The sequence below is a fragment of the Pseudophryne corroboree genome, chromosome 2, assembly GCF_028390025.1.
Source record: "Pseudophryne corroboree isolate aPseCor3 chromosome 2, aPseCor3.hap2, whole genome shotgun sequence".
NCBI lineage: Eukaryota > Metazoa > Chordata > Amphibia > Anura > Myobatrachidae > Pseudophryne > Pseudophryne corroboree.
The window spans coordinates 307,677,790-307,698,352 of NC_086445.1; the positions used below are offsets into that span (position 1 = coordinate 307,677,790).

A 20,563-nucleotide genomic window follows, 5' to 3' on the forward strand; every position below is an offset into this window, starting at 1 on the left:
AGTGTCTGAAGCTGAAAACAGCATAGTCTATTGCACATTTCACTGAAAGGAATAAATCTAACTATACCTAAGACTTGTGAACCTTTTCTTGGAATAAAGCTGGTTAGTGCACGCATCATGAAAAACATTGCAAATTGAACATATATCACACATTTTACAAGCTTTCACATGGACACAAACAACCCTTATAGTAAAAAACAATAGACAATATACCAGTATAGTAGAAGTGTCAACCAAGTATCAAATACTTGTGTTAGGCAGACAAAAGTAGATATTTTATGACCACAACAGCCTTATTAACTGCGGATCAATGGGGAAAATGTAATAAGGCTTCATTTCAGAAACTATTCAATTAATCAGCATTTTCCATGTGTGGTAGACCATGGGTTGAAATACACTAACCCATAGATTCCAAACAAAGTGCTGGAATCTATGTGTTTCCTGCACGTTAAATGCAGTCTGCATTTTAATTTGGATTTTTCCTTGCAACACTTGAAACTGCAAGGAGCAATCCTGCCTCTGGGGACAAGCACCCGGGGTTCCCTTTAGCCTAATAGAATCTCCTCCAACAAATGTGATACAATTTTGTCTTTAAAAAAAGGAACACAATTGAAAATTACTTGTAACATAAATTTTCTCTCAGTATCAATACAATTTTAAAAATACATCCAAATCAGTGTTTTTGGTTTAGCTCATAATGGAAATCAACATTAAGACCTGCTAGATTACATATAGGGTTTCTGCTCTATGCATTATGCAAAATTGCAAATATCTACCAGCTATTATCAACATTCTCTGCAAATTGTGTGATTTAGAAACAAGAGTTAAACTCTAATGAGAGCTACAACATGAATGTCTGTATTGGGAGGCTGCTGTGTAACTCTGCTAAATGCTATTTGTCTTTATAACTATAATTTCCAGATATTTTGTCATAGAGAGAGTAGTGTCTAAATCTGCGCATACACTTTAAGATTAACTGTCCAACTATCCAACTAGTTGGCTGGGTGGAAAGAAAATCTAGTAATGTACAGTAACAGAGCAAATAATATTTGCTCCCAAACACCGGGAAACAGACAAACTGACTGTTTTCCAGTGATTGGACGCAAATGCTTGATTGTCATTTGCTCTCATACATTACTGGATTTTCCTTCCAACCAGCCAACCAGTTGGATCGTTGGAGAGATAATCCAAATGTGTATGGCCATTTTAACACTCCTCAAAAGATTGCTTAGCTTGTAAAAGAGCACTAACTCCCTACTAGGTTATTATAGCCCGATCAGAAACAAGCAAAGAGGGTAATAATGATTTAAGGAGACGGAAGGCAAAATTTATAAGGTCCACATAATCTCTTCACCTTTCCACACAACACAGCTCAGTGACAGTAGAGTTTGTTAGTCAAGTACTGACATGAAAACTGATCCAAAAAGGGTTTGCATTTCAGGAACTTTGCACTTATGCTGCCTGTTATGTAGAAGGATACACAGTAAAATGGTGCAGAAAGACCTAGGCAAATATTTATGGGCACGCAAAGAGCCCATATGCCTTTAGCATTATGAGCCTTGATTTCAATATACTCCTTATGCTTCCAGACCACACAGCAGCAACATGGGCTGCTATGGCTGTTGTTATGCTCCTGGATACAACTCACATTAGCCTGAAATAAGTATTATTGTGCTTAATTGAAAAAGGTAAGCCTATTGATGGCTGTGCATTTTTTTTTATCATCAATATAAATTCTGGACAAACTGCTTCACATCCTGACTCTTAGATCATAATACCAGGGCCGTAACTATGTGTGTGCCAGGTGGGCCTGGCACACAGCGCAGTTGCCCTGAGGGCGCAACGGCCAGCGGCATGTAATGAGTCAAATTGACTCATTACATGCCGCCTCTGGAGAGAAGAGAGTAGCGCCGGGTCAGTGTTCGCCAATACGTGCTATGATATAACGAGTAATTGTAATTGCCGCTGGGTCCCTCAGGACGCGCTCTGACCAATCAGCAGCGCTGTCCTGTACCGTCAATCAGTTCTGCTCTCCAACTGCAGAGGAAGGGGAGGAGACCATGGAGCATGTGATCTCCCTCCCTTCTCTTCCCTCTCCCTCCGCTCCGCACGGGACCCGGCCGGATTTACTTGGGGGCTGTGGCGCCAGCCGTCTATACTTATACAGGGACCGCGCTGGTCATAACATAAACTGAGGTAACCCCCGGCTCCTCGGGCACATGTCTTCTGGCGCGCTGCCGTTGCCGTGACAGTGTCCTAGCAGCCGCTGGGAGAGGAAGGAGCCCGGTCCTCATGGTGTAACTGCTCTCCTGGGCCTGGCGGATTACCTGATCAGCAGGGGCACCTGCTGTGTAGTAGATGATCGTCTTTCAGCGCAGCAGCTCATCTGGGCCGGAGATGAACTCACTAGCAAGTAAGTGACCCTGTCCCCTCTGCTCAATGAGGGGACGCTCCTGTCTGTCTGCTAAGACTGTTCCACTAGGGGGTGTGAGGGGACCAAAAGTCCAAGCATGACGTGTGAGGGGACCAAAAGTCCCAGCATGACCTGCTAGGGGGTGTGAGGGGACCAAAAGTCTCAGCATGATGTCCCAACAGGGGTGATTGGACCATAAGTCCCATCACAACGTACCATGGGACCATAAGTCCCAGCATTATATGCAGGCCTCGTGATGATACAATAAATGTCAGCCTCTGGAACTTTTAGGTTCAGATGTGAAGTCATTGGTTGCCTACTAATGGGTATATGCCAATCTTCTCCCAATATAAGCCGTGTAACTCTTTATTTTGTTTAATCTCTTATCAGCGTATTCCTACATGTGTATGTGTATAAGTGCTCTACCTGGTGTAGTGGCGCTAGTGTGCAGCGTAATTTGAATAATGGAGACTACTGTGCACCGTAGTATGAATTAATATTATTTTGTGGCCACTCCCCTTCCCCATGAAGCCACGCCCCTATATATTTTTTGCGCGCCTGCGGCGCGCACTGCTCCTATCTTGCATATGGGTGGGGGGCACCAATGCCGTTTCTTGCACACAGCGCTACAATGCCTAGTTACGGCACTGCATAATACTACAATCTGCAAATTATTATTATTATTATTATTATTATTATTATTATTATCTGCCTCATGTCATTTACATGTGTGTTAAACATATTGGAATGTAGTTTTATGTTTTCAATATTTTTTATATATTTAAATCCGCATAGATTCTGCAGTCTCTCTATGTACTGTAACGTCAGAGAAGGCAAAGAGAATATTAAAGCCCTAACTACTGTAGTACTTTTTTTATGCAATTGAAACAGATAACTTGGATTGTGGATACGTTAAAATTTGCAGAATGCGGTATATATGAAACAGAAGGAAGAATATTATATTCTGTTCATTTATAAGCATTTTCTTGGAATCCCTCTGAAGAGAATGTAGAGGTACTTTAGGAGCATGTAAGAAGTATAGCTGAAGTGCTTGAAACATTTGAAAAATAAGCTTGCCTGGACATACCCTCAATGATCTTATTATCTTGCTTCTAACTGGTTATCACCTTTACCTAAGAAAAATGGCAAATAAGAAAGGATTCTCTGCATGCAGTAGATCCATAGGTCCTGTAGTGTACAAAAGAAGGAGAAAAAACACCCACATAATATAAGAATCAGGCCTAGCACACTACATAACTCGGAAACATTGCTAGAATATTTTTCTCTCTACTGTTCAAAAATAAAAAGTACATACCATCACTAAATGTGGACTTGAGCTGCTGCTAAGCTTTTATTGTTTTGGCATATTAATTATGGACATATCGCACCAGGGAGGCAGGGACTACAGCACAAAATATTTTGAGCAGTATGCAAAATGTTGGAGTCCCCATCGACTGTACTTAATTAAGCTATAGGTATCTGAGACAGGGATAGCTAATTTTCATATGCAGATCTGAATATGCCAATGCTTCCATATTGTGTGTCGTATATGCTATAAAGTGCAACATACATTGAGCGGATCAATATAAATGAACCTACATGTACTGTACATACATTTAAAAAAAAATATTTTAAGAGTATATTGGTAGCCCTTATGTTAAATGAATAATAACAACTGGAGGCACAACCCTTTTGCTAAACACATTCTTCTGAAAATTAGTGTGGCTCCATCGCTCTTCTTCATTTAAAGAAAAGGAAATACTAAATGGTAGTGTTAGAGGTATGATCTCATTACTGATCTGAATCTTTTTTTAGCAAATTACTTTACAACACACTTTCAATTATATTAATAGAGATTTAATTCTACTGTGATACCAAAAATGTATTTATTCCAAATGCACATGTACAGTACATTGTGTCCTAAATAGCACTTATTAGGTGAAAAGAACAGTGTTAGTTTAACATTGTTTGACAATTAAAAATATATTAACACATTTGAAATGTTTAAAATCATTGTACCTGCCAGAAGCAATCCTATTTTAACTCCTTATTTCTTTGCATGTGTGCTGGTAATGAATGTGCTGGTAGTAAATATCAATCTTTTAGGTAATTCTAATATCAATTATCTTTTGTGCAGACATTCTTAACATCTGGTTCAGAACCTTCACAGAGTTTTTGGGCTCCAATAATTGTCAGACAGGTACAAATATTGTATTGTAGACTACCGCCATTAGGGTCCTAGAAACATCTTTTAGGGTTCTTGAATAAATGCTGACACTTGAGGTCCCAGAACAATGGTATGCTGATACTTAGGGGCTCTCTCTCTCTCTCTCTGCTTTAATTAGTAGATCACAGCTAGGATAAAAGAGCTACTGGGTCATCCATTGTTTTAAGATTATTACCATGGCTGAACATACAGTACTGTAGGAAGTCATGGAGCTCTAATATGACAAAATAATTTTCTGAAATGTAGGAGATCCAAAACCCAAGCATTTTAGAAAGGTATTAAAAGATTATGGATCAACAGATCTACAGTTAGAAGGTCTACAATCATTAGATCGACACCATATGGTCGACAGTGAAAAGGTTGACATAGACAAAAGGTATTAAAGGAAAAGGAAAAAAGTACACAGGAAAAGGTTGACAGGTACAAAATGTCGATGTATAAAAAGGTCGACATGGGAAATGGTCGACATGGGAAAAGGTCAACACAACATTTTTGCATTTTTTTGGTGTCATTTTCACCATCTCAACATGTGGACCTCCAATTAGTGTACCATGTCCCCTCAAATGGCTCGCTTCGCTCACCATGCTTAAGGCAAGGTGCCTCGCTCTGCTACCACTGCACTCGGCACAGGTTACTATTCCCAGTTGTAATCCACGTGAATGGTAAAGTATGAAAAAGTTTAAAAAAAAACCTTTTCGACCTTTTGACCATGTAAACCCAATGCATGTTGACCATATGGTGTTAATCTAGTGACTGTATAACTAGACACTGTAGATCTATTGACCACATACCATATTAAAAGTAATTTAGCCTAATAAATCTGTGTTTTTAGTTAAATTATTAATACAGAAATAATTTTTGCATTCTAGGAATCAATCACAGTTTATTACATTGTATCTTTTCAATATGTAATACTTGACATGGAAATTTGGCCTACCATGACAGTCCACTAAGTGTGCAGTGATGACTGTGGCTGTGAACTATACGTGCAATGGTGCTTTGTAGTATCTTTCTCTCCTCTGCCCCATCATCTCGAAGTTGCTTGCAACATGGTTGGGGCAGCTTGTATTGAAATATGTCCCTCAGATGGATAATACAATACAGATAATGAAACAAAAAATCTGCTTTAAAGTCGAATATGATGGGCCAGACAGTGTTTAAACTTCAGAACAGTGTCTATTGCCATATATCAGAGTCTAACAGAATCAGGTCATATTTGAAGCTAGGCATGGCTTCATCGCAGTGGCGTTTTGCCAAATGAGGAGGCCTGTGTGCAAGTTCTTATGCGGCCTTCATCGCCGACACAATGGAGCAGACAGAAGTGCAGAAGTTGCCAAGGACTCTGGCACAGTGTACAGCTACAAAAATATTGCGGGTGCAAGTTAGCGTGTCAACAGCCGCACTTTACGGCAGCCTGAACTTGCTCACAACTGCTTGCAGCGTCATTAGGGTGCGAGCAAAACTGTGCATATTCAAGCTCAGAGGGGGTCGCAAGGGGTGCGAGATGCAGTGCTATTGCTGGCATATTAACACTGCAACAAAGGCAACTCTCACACCTTTTGTAGCTACTTGAATTGACCCCTAAATGTGTTTGACGATGGAAATATAGTTTCAGTGTGAGATTGGATAATTCCTTAACGTGCTTTCCGAGATGTGCATTTGAATTGGTATAAGAGAGTCTTTAAGGGTTATTATTCACAGTGATTCAGTGATTTAATGCATCAGTAGTACTGTTATGATGTAAAGGAATCTGATTGATACTGCAAGGTTTACAAGTACACCGAAATTTGAAAAGCACATAAATAAAGATAATAAAAGTATTGCAGTATATAGATCAGTAAACCACACATTAGTGAACTAAGACTTTACAGTAACATTGGTAATTCCAACAAAGCAGCTTCTGTATTGTGCATAGTGGCCCTCATTCCGAGTTGATCGCTCGCAAGGCGAATTTAGCAGAGTTGCTCACGCTAAGCCTACGCCTACTGGGAGTGTATCTTAGCTTATTAAAATTGCGACCGATGTATTCGCAATATTGCGATTACAAACTACTTAGCAGTTTCAGAGTAGCTTCAGACTTACTCGGCATCTGCGTTCAGTTCAGTGCTTGTCGTTCCTGGTTTGACGTCATAAACACACCCAGCGTTCGCCCAGACACTCCCCCGTTTCTCCGGCCACTCCTGCGTTTTTTCCGGAAACGGTAGCGTTTTTATCCACACGCCCCGAAAACGCCGTGTTTCCGCCCAGTAACACCCATTTCCTGTCAATCACATTACGTTCGCCAGAGCGAAGAAAAAGCCGTGAGTAAAAATACTATCTTCATTGTAAAATTACTTGGCGCAGTCGCAGTGCGAATATTGCGCATGCGTAGTAAGCGGAATTTCACTGCGATGCGAAGAAAATTACCGAGCGAACGACTCGGAATGAGGGCCAGTGTTTCTACATTTGGTGCAAAGCTTCAACTACTATGTGTTTGTGTGTGTGTGTGTGTGTGTGTGTGTGTGTGTGTGTGTGTGTACATCTCTCTCTCTCTCTTTCTCTCTCTCTCTCTATATATATATGATATTTTTTCAGGAAATTCAATTAATGCGTGCTTGTTTTTTTTGCGGAACAGTTTACACCTTTCCGTGCGAAAAACACATGAACATTCCGGATCCATGTGTTTTCATTATTGCGGCCACAAAAATGTTCACTTTCACTGCCTACGGGCAGGGGAAATAATGTCCCCGGTAGTGCCGGCTATTGAGGATAATTGAATTTCCAACCGGTGATAAATTAACCATGGTAATTTACCACAGCTCATTGAATTCCCCATTAGTATTCTTCCTTGAATTTATATTCCATCCTAACCACATAAAGCTGTGTTTCCAAACTCTATCCTCACACACCCACTTTCAGTTCATATTTTAAAGATATCCAAGCTTTAGCACAAGTTACTTAATTGGTACTTTTGACATTTTAAATTAACCATTTGTGTTCAAGCATAATATCCTCAAAATCTGGAATGTAAAGGTACCGAGTTTGGGAAACACTAACGTAAAGTGTAACATACGGTTCTGAAAAGACCAGTTTAAAAAATCAGCTTTTGATAAAGATACTTCTCATTGCATACTTGTAGCCTGATTTAAGGCCTAATTCAGACCTGATCGCTGTGCTGCAAATTTGCAGAAGTCTGCAATCAGATAGTCACCGCCCAGGGAGAGTGAAAACCCGCCCCGTGCAATTGTGCGAATGCATGTGTACGCCGTGCAAAAATTCCGCCAGACAGCGGACAGCTTGAAATCCGTTCGCAACTCAATCACTATCTAATGATTATTCCAGTCTGTGCGTAGCACTGGACTTACTCATACAGTGCAATACAAAAAGGCTATTCGGGGCTGGAGCTGACGTCACACACCCTACCAGAAAACGTTTGGGAATGCCTGCATTTTTCCTGACACTCCGAAAAAGCGGGCAGTTACCACCCCCAAACACCCCTTTCCTGCCAATCACCTTGCGAACACCTAGCGATTGACATTTCCGCACCATCCTATCACTGTTTGGCGCTGCGCGCGCATTGTGGTGCGCATGCACAGTCATTCGATAATCGGCCTCTGTGCGAATTCGCACAACAGTGATCAGGTCTGAATAAGGCCCATAGAATGAACCCCATATTTGGCAAGTCACGCAGGTGCACTACAAGTATGTGCATGACTTATCTTTAGGTTTATCTTTGATTATAGAAAGAAATGCATAATTTAGTTGTCAATTCAGGGTTTTTTTTTGTGTTGATAATGTGACAGAAATTCTGCAAAACATACAATTTATAAATAGACAATTTTGCAACAACACTACCAATATAAAGTTTATTTTGAATGAAAAAGTACATTATAATACACTGATGTATAGTTACATACAGATATATTCATATTACATAGAGTTTAGAGCCCAGTAATTATTGGACCAATATGCTGTACAATAGCACCAGTGACTATCAATTTAAAGTTTAATAAAGTAAATCACATTATCCTAAAATATCTTGACTATAATATAAGTGCTGCAGTATGATAAAGCTGTATTACCACCCAAGTGGCAGAAGACAACAAGTTTGCCACTGTAAAATAGATGCAGAGAGGGAGGACAATAAAAAAATAAAATCAGTGGTTCATCTCATCCCCCACACCCAAGCATCACACAGCACCGGTTCTTAGCTGGGTCCAGGGGCGGATTGGCCATAGGGCTAACCAGGAAGATTCCTGATAGGCTGTTATGTCTGTGGGGCCTGTTTTGTGTGTTGTCATTTGGCCCCACCCCCCAAATGACAGGCAGCCCTCCACACTCAGTACACTGCATTGTCCCCATTCATTCTGTTATTCCATCTCTGCTGTACAGCAACTCTGCCGTCCAGATATGTTATAGTGGTTACATAGCATTTTATTCCTCTTGTGCTGTCCATGTCAAGCCACTTCTACAAAATTTTACAGGGCCACTTTTAGTTCCCACTCCGCCCCTGGCTGGGTCTGTGAGACAAACCAGAGAATGCAGGAAAACATAACTGCATGGCTTAGCCAACTAAGTTCTGGTCAATGGCACATGAGTACTCCAAGTTACATTTTATAGGATCCTACCATTTAGTGAACCACACGACACGTGCAGAAAGAATGACATAGTATAACTCAGAAAAATTAAGCTAAATATATTGCATTCATGCATCGGCACTTCTCTTATTGGTAGACACTTAAAATAACACAGGTAACCAAGCAAAGAGGTATGCAACCTATAATAAGCAATCAGCATATTGCTGTCATTTTTTCTCAAATTTAGAAAAAGACATAAATCTTCTGTAGTTAAGCAGCCATTTTGCATATTACCTATGTATACTTAACTGTCCAGCAAGAAAACAGTTAACATGTATGAATTTCTACCTGTGACACAATCATAGAATATTTGAAGCCAAACCTTCATATATCGGTTTACATTAATATTGGCTCAGCTTTCTTCAGCAACTTTCAACTACCCTCCAGGGCCATCTTAACATATAGGCAACTGAGCAGCTGCCCAGGGCCCTGCATTTTTAGAGACCTTGAGCAGAGGCCGGTGGTGGTCACACAATCAGTGCAGCAAGGCAGGATTATTTACCTGCCTCCCAGCCTGCAGCCAGACAGCGAATGGCTGTCAACATGCTCATTGATGGAAGGCTGGAACCATCCACCAATAAAAGTGCTGACAGTCCTTCATTGTATGGAAGCATGCTGAGAGATGGCGCAGAATGACAGGAAGGGCATGTTATGATTTTTATAATAGGTTCCCATGAATGGTTGTATAGGGGCCTCAGTGCATTGCTTTGCCAAGGGCCTACTATGTTGTTAAGATGGCCCTGCTAACCTCACCTAGGCTCAAAAATAATTCAGTGATAAGAGGATTATGAAGTAAAAAAATTACAGAATGGCAAAATTACCAAGGGGCTTAAAAGATGGTGAACGGAAGGAGGATTGGGGTAACCAGAAACATTTGACCTCAATTTTCACTATAAAATATAAATAATTTATGTTGAATTTTCAGTAATTGAAAGTGGGTGGGTATTTGTAAGCACTGCTAATATTATGCAATAATTTTTAGAAGTGACTATAAAGAAAACATCTAAATTTGGAGTAGATATAGTAGGTAGTAATGAAAATTATACAGATGTGGAATCAAATGTTCCCTGAACTTTTTGTTTCCTTTATAAACCCTATTTTCATTACCATATACACACATATTCAATTAGCTAACTAACGGCTAATTACCATTTGGCACGGGAAAAGGCTATTTAAAATAGCCTTTTTCCCAGACCCAAAATTGGGGATTACTGCATGAAAACTAACTGATTCCACATAAACTGCAGAATCAGTGGGTTTTCCCCGCACATGAACCCCCGGTTATGCAATTTTCTCATTGACTTTCATGAGCTGTAAGGAAAAGGGGATTCACGAGTAATCCCCACTTATTGAATTGGTCCGGCATTGCAATAATTGAATATGCCTAATAGTTTAATGTGGTGCACACAATTCACTGCTCATTTTACACCTACAAAGGCAATTGTAAATCCATATTGTCAATCTATTTATCTTTAGTCAAACATTGCATGTATTATCCTGGTCAGTTGTAGTTTTACATTTATAGCAGAGTTTCTATAGCTATATAGTATACATTTTAATGTATTACTAGAAATGTCGCTTGCTTTACAATTGCATTCTACAAATCTATATGACTAGAAAAGTAACACTTGTTTTCTTTTTTAATGTCAGTTATTTAAGATAACTACAATTGTAAATCAATTGGGAAAATGCAATAACAACTATTATTTCAGAAAATTGGTGCTCAGTAAACATAATACTTTAAAGATGGGTACACACCTATGCAGTTATGCTCCTATAATATTTATATCAAGAGGTTGGGATTTTTAGTCTTGCTCAAAAATTGATATCCCATGCCTCCCGATCCCCTTGAATAAAGCACACACTGAGCTTCAAATTGCACAGTGTGTACAGGGTGCACATTTATCTGATAATTGCTCCAAAGATCAGAGCATTTATCTGATCTGCAGTGATCTACAAAGGGTGTACCCAGCTTAACACACAGTAATCTGTTGCTGGTTTCCCTTTACTAAATTAAAAAATGTCAGAAACTGATTGGTTACTAAGTTACAGTATTTTTGTTGATATTTTTCTAAATATTCTCAGGTTTTTTTGGGGCTAATATATGTTTTTTGTGAGTATTGTAAAAAAATGTCTACCGTCTGTTATAATTAAAACCTGAAACAAAGACAATGGCAACTTTATGGGGCAAAACCTATTAGGTGCTAAGGGGCGAGTTGCTGTAGAATTGTTATGGAAAAGCAAGCAACTGCTCTGCAACTCACCCCCTTCTATCGCATTTGCCCTGGACTTGCACTTACTCGCACAATGAGCCAACTCGTGGCTAACAGAGTTGACCTTTACATAGGTGATTTTAGAGAAGCCAGGTACACATGGTTATTGTTACATAAAATACATTTCTAAAGCATTTTGACTCTCAATTTCAATAGATATGCAATATCAAGTGCTAAGATTTAAAACTGCTTTGCCATCTAAGTGTCAGTACATTTCAGTTTTCCACTTTGAAATGACTGCAGAATAGGGAGTGAGGGGTGAAAGGTGAGCAGGAGGACCAATCAGATGCTGCATTCTACATGACTGCAGATTCTGACTAATTATCCTGATTACATACCCTCTCTACAGTGTCCCATAGTGAGATGGGTAAGCCCTGGGAACAACAGCTGCATATAGCATTCTGCAGTCTGAGGCAAAGGGAATAACAGGTTAGTTATAAAGGGTAATGCAGCTGTACAGCGAATCAAAATGTCAGATTCAATTAAACGCGTCCAGTTGTAGCCTCACATATTGTGCACATTTCCAGATATTAAGGTACAGAGGGGGTCATTCTGACCTGATTGCACCCTGCCGTTCATCACAGTACAGCAAACAGGTCACAAGTGCACATGCGCCGCAGTGCGCCGGCGCATGGCTGACTGCCAACAGGTGTCATTGTCTAGCGACTGCCTCTGCCTGATTGACAGGCAGAGGCATTTGCTGGGCGAGAGGGAGCGGCACGACGGCGTTTGGCCACCGTTTTGTGGGCGGCCAATGCAGGCGTGTCCGGACCGTGCAGGGGGCGGGCCGCAGCAGCTGCGTGACATCACATGCCGCCGCTGCGACCTGTGCAGCGACGAGTAGCTCACGGTCAGCATGCAAAAGCTACACTGGCTGGGAGCTACTCCTGGAGTGCAAAAGCATCGCCGATGTGCAATGCTTTTGTACTTCTGCGGGGGGGGGGGGTCTGACATGCAGGGCGGACTAGCCCTGTGTTGGGCATCCCCCCGCATGTCAGTGAGCCTGATAGTAGCCCTGCAAAATTTTGCAGGGCTACTCAAATCCTCTGTATCATGTGCATTGTTTTTGATATCTGTAAAGCGCCTTGAGTCCTGTTGGAGAAAGAGCGCTATATAAATAAAATTATTATTATTATTATTATTATTATTATTACGATCAGGTTTGAATTAGTCCCAGAAAGCATAGCAAATTTATGTTTGTACAAATAAGCAATGCTTTGCACCATAACATCCTGTGCCATCTTGTGCAGACATCACACACATGGCTCCAATGTAACTTTGCTCTTACTTCAACTTGCCCCAAAACAAAGGTCACAAAGATAAAATACCCCCCACAATGGATCTTTGACGCTGACCATTGTTTATAGGGAAGGGGCCCTAGACTGCACACCCTAACTGCTAGTAATGAGAGGTGCTACTTTGCTGAGAGCTTTAGTGCCACACACAAAAAGGTGCTCTAATCAAACATTGTTGCAAGCTATCCTGTTGACAGCCTAAAACCTAAAAATTCCCTCCAAATATTAATTACTGCCCGCTGTTAAGATTGTCTAGCTTCAGATTTTATCTATGACATATATGAAAGTGTAATGTGATGTGACCTTCCATTTACCTTGTGAAAATGGTACTCAAAATTAATTAAAATAGCAAAATATTTTTTCAATAATGGGCAAGACTGTTTTGCATGCAAAAATAAATTATTATTTTAAACACTTACATCGTTCAATTTACAATATGTCACCTACGTTTTAATACAGAATCGTGCCTAGCTGTTACATATGACATTTTCCTACATTAACAAACAAAATTATAGTATTAGAAAGGCAATTTATTTTAGCTTTGTGAACTGTGAACTTGCTGGCACTTCACAGTATAAACAAATAACAATTACTGACAGTAATATATAACTTGCTATTTTTCAGATCAGCAATAACTGTTAACCTGCTAAATACCAAGGGCCTGACATCCCACAAGGAATTATGCAAATCTCGAACGAGACATCCATCTATACAACCATAACAGCAATTTATTTTTTACTTCCCTTGACATAAAAAACACTCACTTCACTCTGGGCAACAGGAACACTGTGAGCTCTAGGAGGGTTAAATGAGTACATCTTACAGCCTAAACAATGTTTTGCCTTTATTTTTGCACACCTACATAGACTTGTGTAGGGGAAGGACAACAAGCAAAAGAACTAGGACAGTGTGTACATGTTCCTTAGTGTCCTTAATAGTTTGTCTTTTCAGAAAAAAACTCAGTAATAACTTGTGCTATATTCTATTGCATTACGCTTTATATATGATCTCACTACTATTAGACACGAGTTATAAAAATAACCATCTTTTACAACTGGTTTATCTGTACACATATATTTTTAATGTTGGAAGGATACACTATGTATATATATATATATATATATATATATATCATGGTGTAGTGCCCGGCACTCCTGGTCCTTTAGGATCAATAGCCTGGGTGCCCTCCGTTCCCATAAAGATACAGCAAATAAATACGGCGTCACTCCAGGACTTGTTTGGTGCAAAAATATCAAAGTGTATTAAGGCAAATCACATGTCCAACGTTTCGGGGCCCGTAGCCCCTTTGTCAAGGTGTGAATCCACACCTTGACAAAGGGGCTACGGGCCCCGAAACATTGGACATGTGATTTGCCTTAATACACTTTGATATTTTTGCACCAAACAAGACCTGGAGTGACGCTGTATTTATTTGCTGTATATATATATGTATATATATATATATATACTGTATTGATGATTTCAAGATGTACTGTAAATCTGCTAGCAGTTGGAAAATGTTATTTGATTTGACCAACGTATTCCTTTCTGGTATTAAATGAGACATGCACACATAGGAAGGATAATAATGTAGAAACTAAAAAAGTACTGTGATGCTGATTTAGCAAATAAAATGTAAACCTTATATCTGTCCACAAATATGAGATCAGAATTATATTTGCAATTTTTTACTTTTCTATAATTAAATCTGATGAATTTGCATTATAGCCTTGTTTTCTGCTTCTGAAGTCACACACACAGAGTCAAAGTTACGTGAACACATCAAGCTTAGAATTGTGTTGACACCGGACATAAGGAAACCTAGCACCAGTCATAACAACTTATGTGCCACAGTTTTATGCCCCAAACTCACAGTTGAGAAAATGAATGCTTGGAATGAGTTATTTAATAGATGTACCATATAAATGGGTCACTGTTTCATATCTTTACATCTGTTGTTTATACCCAAGAAAATTCACCAGGGGCAAGAAAATTAATTCCCCAATTGCTGTCAACAGAGCTAGGGAACCGCAATAAACAGCTTACTGTAAAGCCTCTAGCTACAATAAAACGGCTGTCAATATAAGCAGGCCTGATATGGTAATGTTGTACTGGGAAAATAGATTCTTTTGGAAATGAATTACTAATACACTAACCAACAGATCTCTTTTTACTCTTTATACATAAAGAATGAAAAGAAGCCAAGTGTTGCCCAAAGTAACTTAAAGGACGTAATTTCTTTTTATTCTGCAGTAGACAGAATGCATCATTAATATTTAAGACCACTATTGTAGTGCCAGTTTGGCACCTGAGCTCCTGCATAGGTCCTAAAACAATCTAAACTATGAAGAAACAATATGTGTGCGGTATGCTATTCCTATGCATGTGTATGGTAGCAATAACGATAAATATTAAATGCACAATAAATCTCCAGAAGCAGCAATTAATGAGACTGCAAAACAATATTCTATTACTGTGAATATTATAGGAAATGTTACAGTACAATTATAGTATCTATACTAAAACATGACAAGAACCCATGTGACTCCGTCAGCTGTGAATCATCACTCTGTGCGTTTTATGCCTTTCAAGTCTACCAACTACTGACTGTCAAACATCCACAGTTTTTAAGGCCTAATGCCAGAAGTTCCATTACATATTGGGGATATGAAATGAAGATTAGAAAGTTGGTGCAGTACACCCTATCCATCCTAGATCTGCTTTACAAACTCAAGGACTGGTCGCTCCAGTGCAACTGTCATTAAATAAAAGGTTTCTTTGGCTGTAGAGCCAGTCTCATCTATTCCTCCCCCCCCCCCATCTCTAATATACTGCAGGCTTGGCATAGATCCAGCACAGACCACATGGTACCTTAGTGCCATCTACAGGCTGTTCTATCAGTCTAATTTAGAGGCTACAGAAAGGTCTCAATGAAATAAATTAGACAGCTCTGCATTTAAATCTTTATTAGTAGGGAATTATTGGACTGAAAGCTAATGCTGGATTTTGTAAAATATGAGTTTCCCTGCTCGCTAATCCCTCTTTAGATGGCAAATTTCACAGCTAAAATGAGCTTTGACAGATTGCTTTTGCTTTACTTAGATGAAGAACTATTTACAATGGATTGATTTTGTTCTGCATAATTTTGCTCTAATTATTTGAATAAATCCATTTCCTCAAAGTATAAGTTTGCTTTATAAGAACACGCATAATACAGTAAATACTCAGTGATACCAGTTCCTACACAGCTTTAGTACATTTTAAGAAAACTTTTCCATGTGACATATGTGAAACCTGGGGGCAATTCATATCTATGACCCTGTATGCTTATACATTCAAGATACTATTATATAATGTTTTATAACGCAGTCCCTATACTATAGGTTTGAGAAGGGAAAGACAATCAAGTGATTTCTTAAAATGAAGTAATTAATTTTACTTATAGAGGGATTTAAACAAAAAAAATGAATCAGGATAGAAAATGTATTTTGTTTTGTGATATTTAAATATGTTTGTAGGACAGAAAATCGCTTAGGAACCTATTGTGCAGCTAGAGAGACTAGCAAAGGCACAGTACTTCTAAAGACACATAAACATCTATTTAGCTACTAGCATGTATTCATTATAATGGTTAAGCATTACTTATAAATATATATTTAAAAAAAATGCACAACAGAAAAGGAACAAAATAACACATTTTTTTGAGATGTGAATTGCACCCAGTCATGCATTTTCTCACAATTTGTATTTTATGCAAAATACATCAACTTATTCCCAGCAAGAGTAAAAAAAAGTTAACCCCTTTTTGTGACCTTATAAGTCTTGTCCCTGAAATAAAAACTTTAAAAGCAATCTTCTGAAGGCTGCACGGTGGAACATAAGTGACATATTCATTGTGAAAATAGAAAGTCCTGGGGAACACTTTTTATTGTTTTAGTGTAAAAGTTACAGTGGGCCTGTGAAAATTAACATGCACATTTAGTACAATACAATCAAGAATATACATAAGTATATATGCATACACATATATATGCATATATATTCTAGACATCTGAGTCATGAGAATTGTGCCAATAGTCAGTGAAAAAAAAGGGGTTGATTTTTTTTTCCCTCTAGGTAACATGAGCAAGCCAAGAAGACCATATGAAGATATACTGGCACTTTAATACTGGTTGATTGGGCACTTGTATGCAGTACTTATAGACCAGTAAAAGTGCTCGTTTACCTGTCTGGTGTGTAAGGGACCTTTTGTCTTGAAGCCTCCCTGGGAGCTGCACTCTGAGGCACTGAAGTGATCTGAACTAGTGGAAGAGCGTTTGGAGAGGGTGTCGCAACCCCCAACAAAGGTGTTGTCCAAAGGGAGTTCCTGAATCACATGATGTTTTTTCACTGATACTGGAGTATCTGCTTTCAGATGAAAAGCAGATTGTGGAGAGGCAGATTTGTAATGCTTAGCTAGGTCAGGGCTATTAGGCTTAAAGGTGGTTGGGGGAGCTGTACCCCAATCAAAGCGTCCAATCCCTTGTTCCTCCAGCTCGGCTGGAAGACTAATTGTCCCGTTGATAGGTTCATGAACAGTGTCATCATGTTTAGATTCCTCAATGGTAACGAAGTTCAGAAGAGAACTTTTAGGAGACTTTCTTTTCTTCCTTTTCTTTTTCTTATTTTGCTTGCTCTCTTGATTTGGTGACATCCACTCTGCCCCTTGCTTGCTCCTCTGTGCAGCCTTAAACCTAGATGCATGTCGACACCTGACAAGGACAGTTACAAAGATGACTACAATGACCACCATGGCACCGGCCACTATGGCAATCATAATTGTGAGATAATCCTCATTTTGGTAGGGTTGACTGCTATCCCCAATATTTCTGTCTAGGGGAGTTTCCATAGTCCTGTGGATTAAATCATGAATGTAGGAAGCATTCCCAGCTGTCTCGTTGACATATAAAAATACCAATACCAAAGTGTGCAAAGGCTTAGGGTATCCTAGGTCACTAATATTGACTACAAGACGGTGCAGGCCCACGTCTGCTGCAGAAGGCTTTTCTTCTAAAGTAATGTTGCCTGTCACTGGATCTATTCGAAACAGACCTTTGTTATTTCCACTAACAATCGTATATTTTAATTCAGCATTCATCCCAGTGTCAATATCTACAGCAAAAACCTCCGCAACAACAGAGCCAGGAATGGCTGATAGAGGCACCAGCTTAAATGACGTATTGGATGGAGGGTAGATAACTACAGGGCTATTATCATTAGCATCCATTATATTGATTGTTACTTTTGCAGTGGAGGAACGTGGAGTCTGCCCTCCATCTACAGCCTTAACATCAAATGTATATGAACTTTGTTGTTCTCTGTCAAAAGAAACATTGGACTTAATCAAACCAGAATATGGGTCAAGCACAAAATTTTCATTGTCATTAAGTATTGAAAGGGTTACAGCTTTGTTCTCTCCTGCATCTGAGTCTGTAGCTGTAATAACACCCACTGTGCTGTACTTTGGTAGGTTCTCAGATACAAAGAACTGAAAGTGGTTGTGTGTAAACTTGGGACTGTTGTCATTCTCATCTAGTACAGTCACAATTACAATAGCTTGGCTCTGCAGTGGAGGAGTGCCATTGTCTCTGGCTGTGACTGTGAAATGGAAACGATCCTGCTCCTCTCTATCAAAAACTCTTGAGGCTGTCAAAACTCCTGTCTTCCGGTCCAGATCGAAAAAAGAAGCATTAGGGCCAAGCTGATAAACAATGTCTGCATTCTTACCACTGTCTTCATCTGTGGCACTGATAGTAGTTAAGTATAGACCTCTGCGGTTGTTTTCAGACACTGATAGCTCAATTACAGGCTGGGTAAAAATTGGAGGATTGTCATTCTCATCCTCTAACTCCACTCTCACCAAGGCTGTTTGGTTGAGACTGGGTTTTCCAGTGTCAGCTGCAACTATCTTAAAACTGAATTCTTTGGTGCCCTCATAGTCCAACAAAGAAGAAGTCTCTAGCAAGTACTGGTTATCATAAACAGCTTTTAGGTGAAAGGGTACTTCTCTTTCAATAAAGCAGATGACCTTGCTGTTGACATCAGTGTCTTTATCTGAGACTGTTATAAGTGCTATCTTGGTGTTTGTAGGATCTTTCTCTGATAAATATACTGTTCCATTGATAGGGTTTATAATATACCTGAGATCGATGTTAGGTGGGTTATCATTCACATCAGTCACATTAATGGTAACAGTTGCCCTTGCAGGTGTGGAACTGCCATCTGTAGCTAAGACAGTTAACTTGTGAACTGCTGTATCTTCTCTGTCCAATGGTCTCTGAACTGTAATTAATCCAGTAGTGTTATTTAAAGCAAAAAGTCTTTTGGTAGCAGATGTCACTTGGGCACCATAAATATATTTGATTTCAGCATTGCTGCCTATGTCTGCATCTGTTGCATGCAACTGAACTACAGAAGTCCCCGTGAGAGCATTTTCAGGAATATGGACTTCTACTTGACTTTCTTTAAATACTGGTTTGTTGTCATTTACATCACTTACTGTAACTTGAAGAATAGCGGTGCTGGATTTTTGAGGGTTTCCACCATCCTCAACTTTGATTTTCATCACATAGGTGTCTTTTTGCTCTCTGTCCAGGACTTGCTGCACTATAAGCTGTGGCCATTTCTCCCCCTCTGGTGTCTCAACAATGTCCAGTCCAAAAACACTTTGTCCATTTAAAAGTCCATAGTGCTGCACTCCATTGAAACCTGTGTCAGGATCCACTGCTGATGGAATAGGGAATCTGCTGTTTATAAGAGTATTTTCTGGAATAGAGATGTTAATCACAGTTGACGGAAACATGGGTGCATTATCATTGGTATCTGTGACAATTATTTTGATCTTAATAAGCCTGAAAAAGTCATTGGGGAGAATAATGACTTCAATTTCAAAGAAACATTCGTTTTCCTCGGAAAGATATGATATAGCACATAGTTTTTCTCTGTCTATCCTGTTGGAGGTTGTGAAGATCTCTCCAGTGCTGGACACCTTGACCAAAGGAGAATCATTTGCTTTAGAAACTAGTCTGTATACAAGGCTATTGCTCGTCCCACTGGCAGCATTGATATGTGAGATATTGAGATCCTTTGGTATGTTTCCAATTGGTACATTTTCAGGCAGTTCCTCTCGTATAGTGTAAATAAGTTCTTGGGCAATTGCAGAATCCAGCCTTAAGCAGGCAATAAGAGCAGCCAACAGGTAAAAATCCCTTAGGTCCATGATAATGTGCTTCCTTTGTTTTCTTGGATTTTAGGATTTAAGGGTTGTCACTGAGAAATGGTGCCGATTTGCAAGAGGAGGCGTGCATGGACTGCAAGATGCCTTACATCTCATTTCTAATTGGAGCCAGCAGCTGTCAACACAATCACACAAACAAACAAATTTGTTTCATTCAGTAAAACTCTATATATGCATTCATATACAAAACATTACATTAGTACTCATGCAAAAAGTGTCTGCTCTCAACATGACTGTTCACATCTACAAATAAGAGCCTAATTCTTCAACCCTGTCATACAAGGCTTTGCATGTACTCAGAATACAACAGACTACTTTTTCCTCATTAAGCCAAATATGCTATCCCCACACATTTATTCTCTAATCACCCCCCTGCCTGATTGATGTAACATTCACATCATGCATCTATCTGTAGAACTGTTGCCAATAAAATCCTAAATCCTTACCAGTATTCCTTGTAACT

The 20,563-nt window shown here is 39.4% G+C and overlaps 1 protein-coding gene across 2 annotated transcripts in view; it reads right to left on the reverse strand.

Annotated features, from left to right (window-relative positions):
* The window catches only part of PCDH9 (protocadherin 9), a 47,505-nt gene that overhangs the window by 25,125 nt on the left and 1,817 nt on the right, over nt 1-20,563 (reverse strand). Inside the window, exon 2 of one of the 2 annotated variants that reach the window (XM_063952917.1) lies at nt 17,050-20,215. In XM_063952917.1, the coding sequence (XP_063808987.1) occupies nt 17,050-20,082 (3,033 nt within the window). In that variant the 5' untranslated portion in view covers nt 20,083-20,215. Of the gene's footprint in view, nt 1-16,561; nt 20,216-20,563 lie in introns of those variants that run through there. The other variant, XM_063952916.1, reaches the window with a different exon arrangement.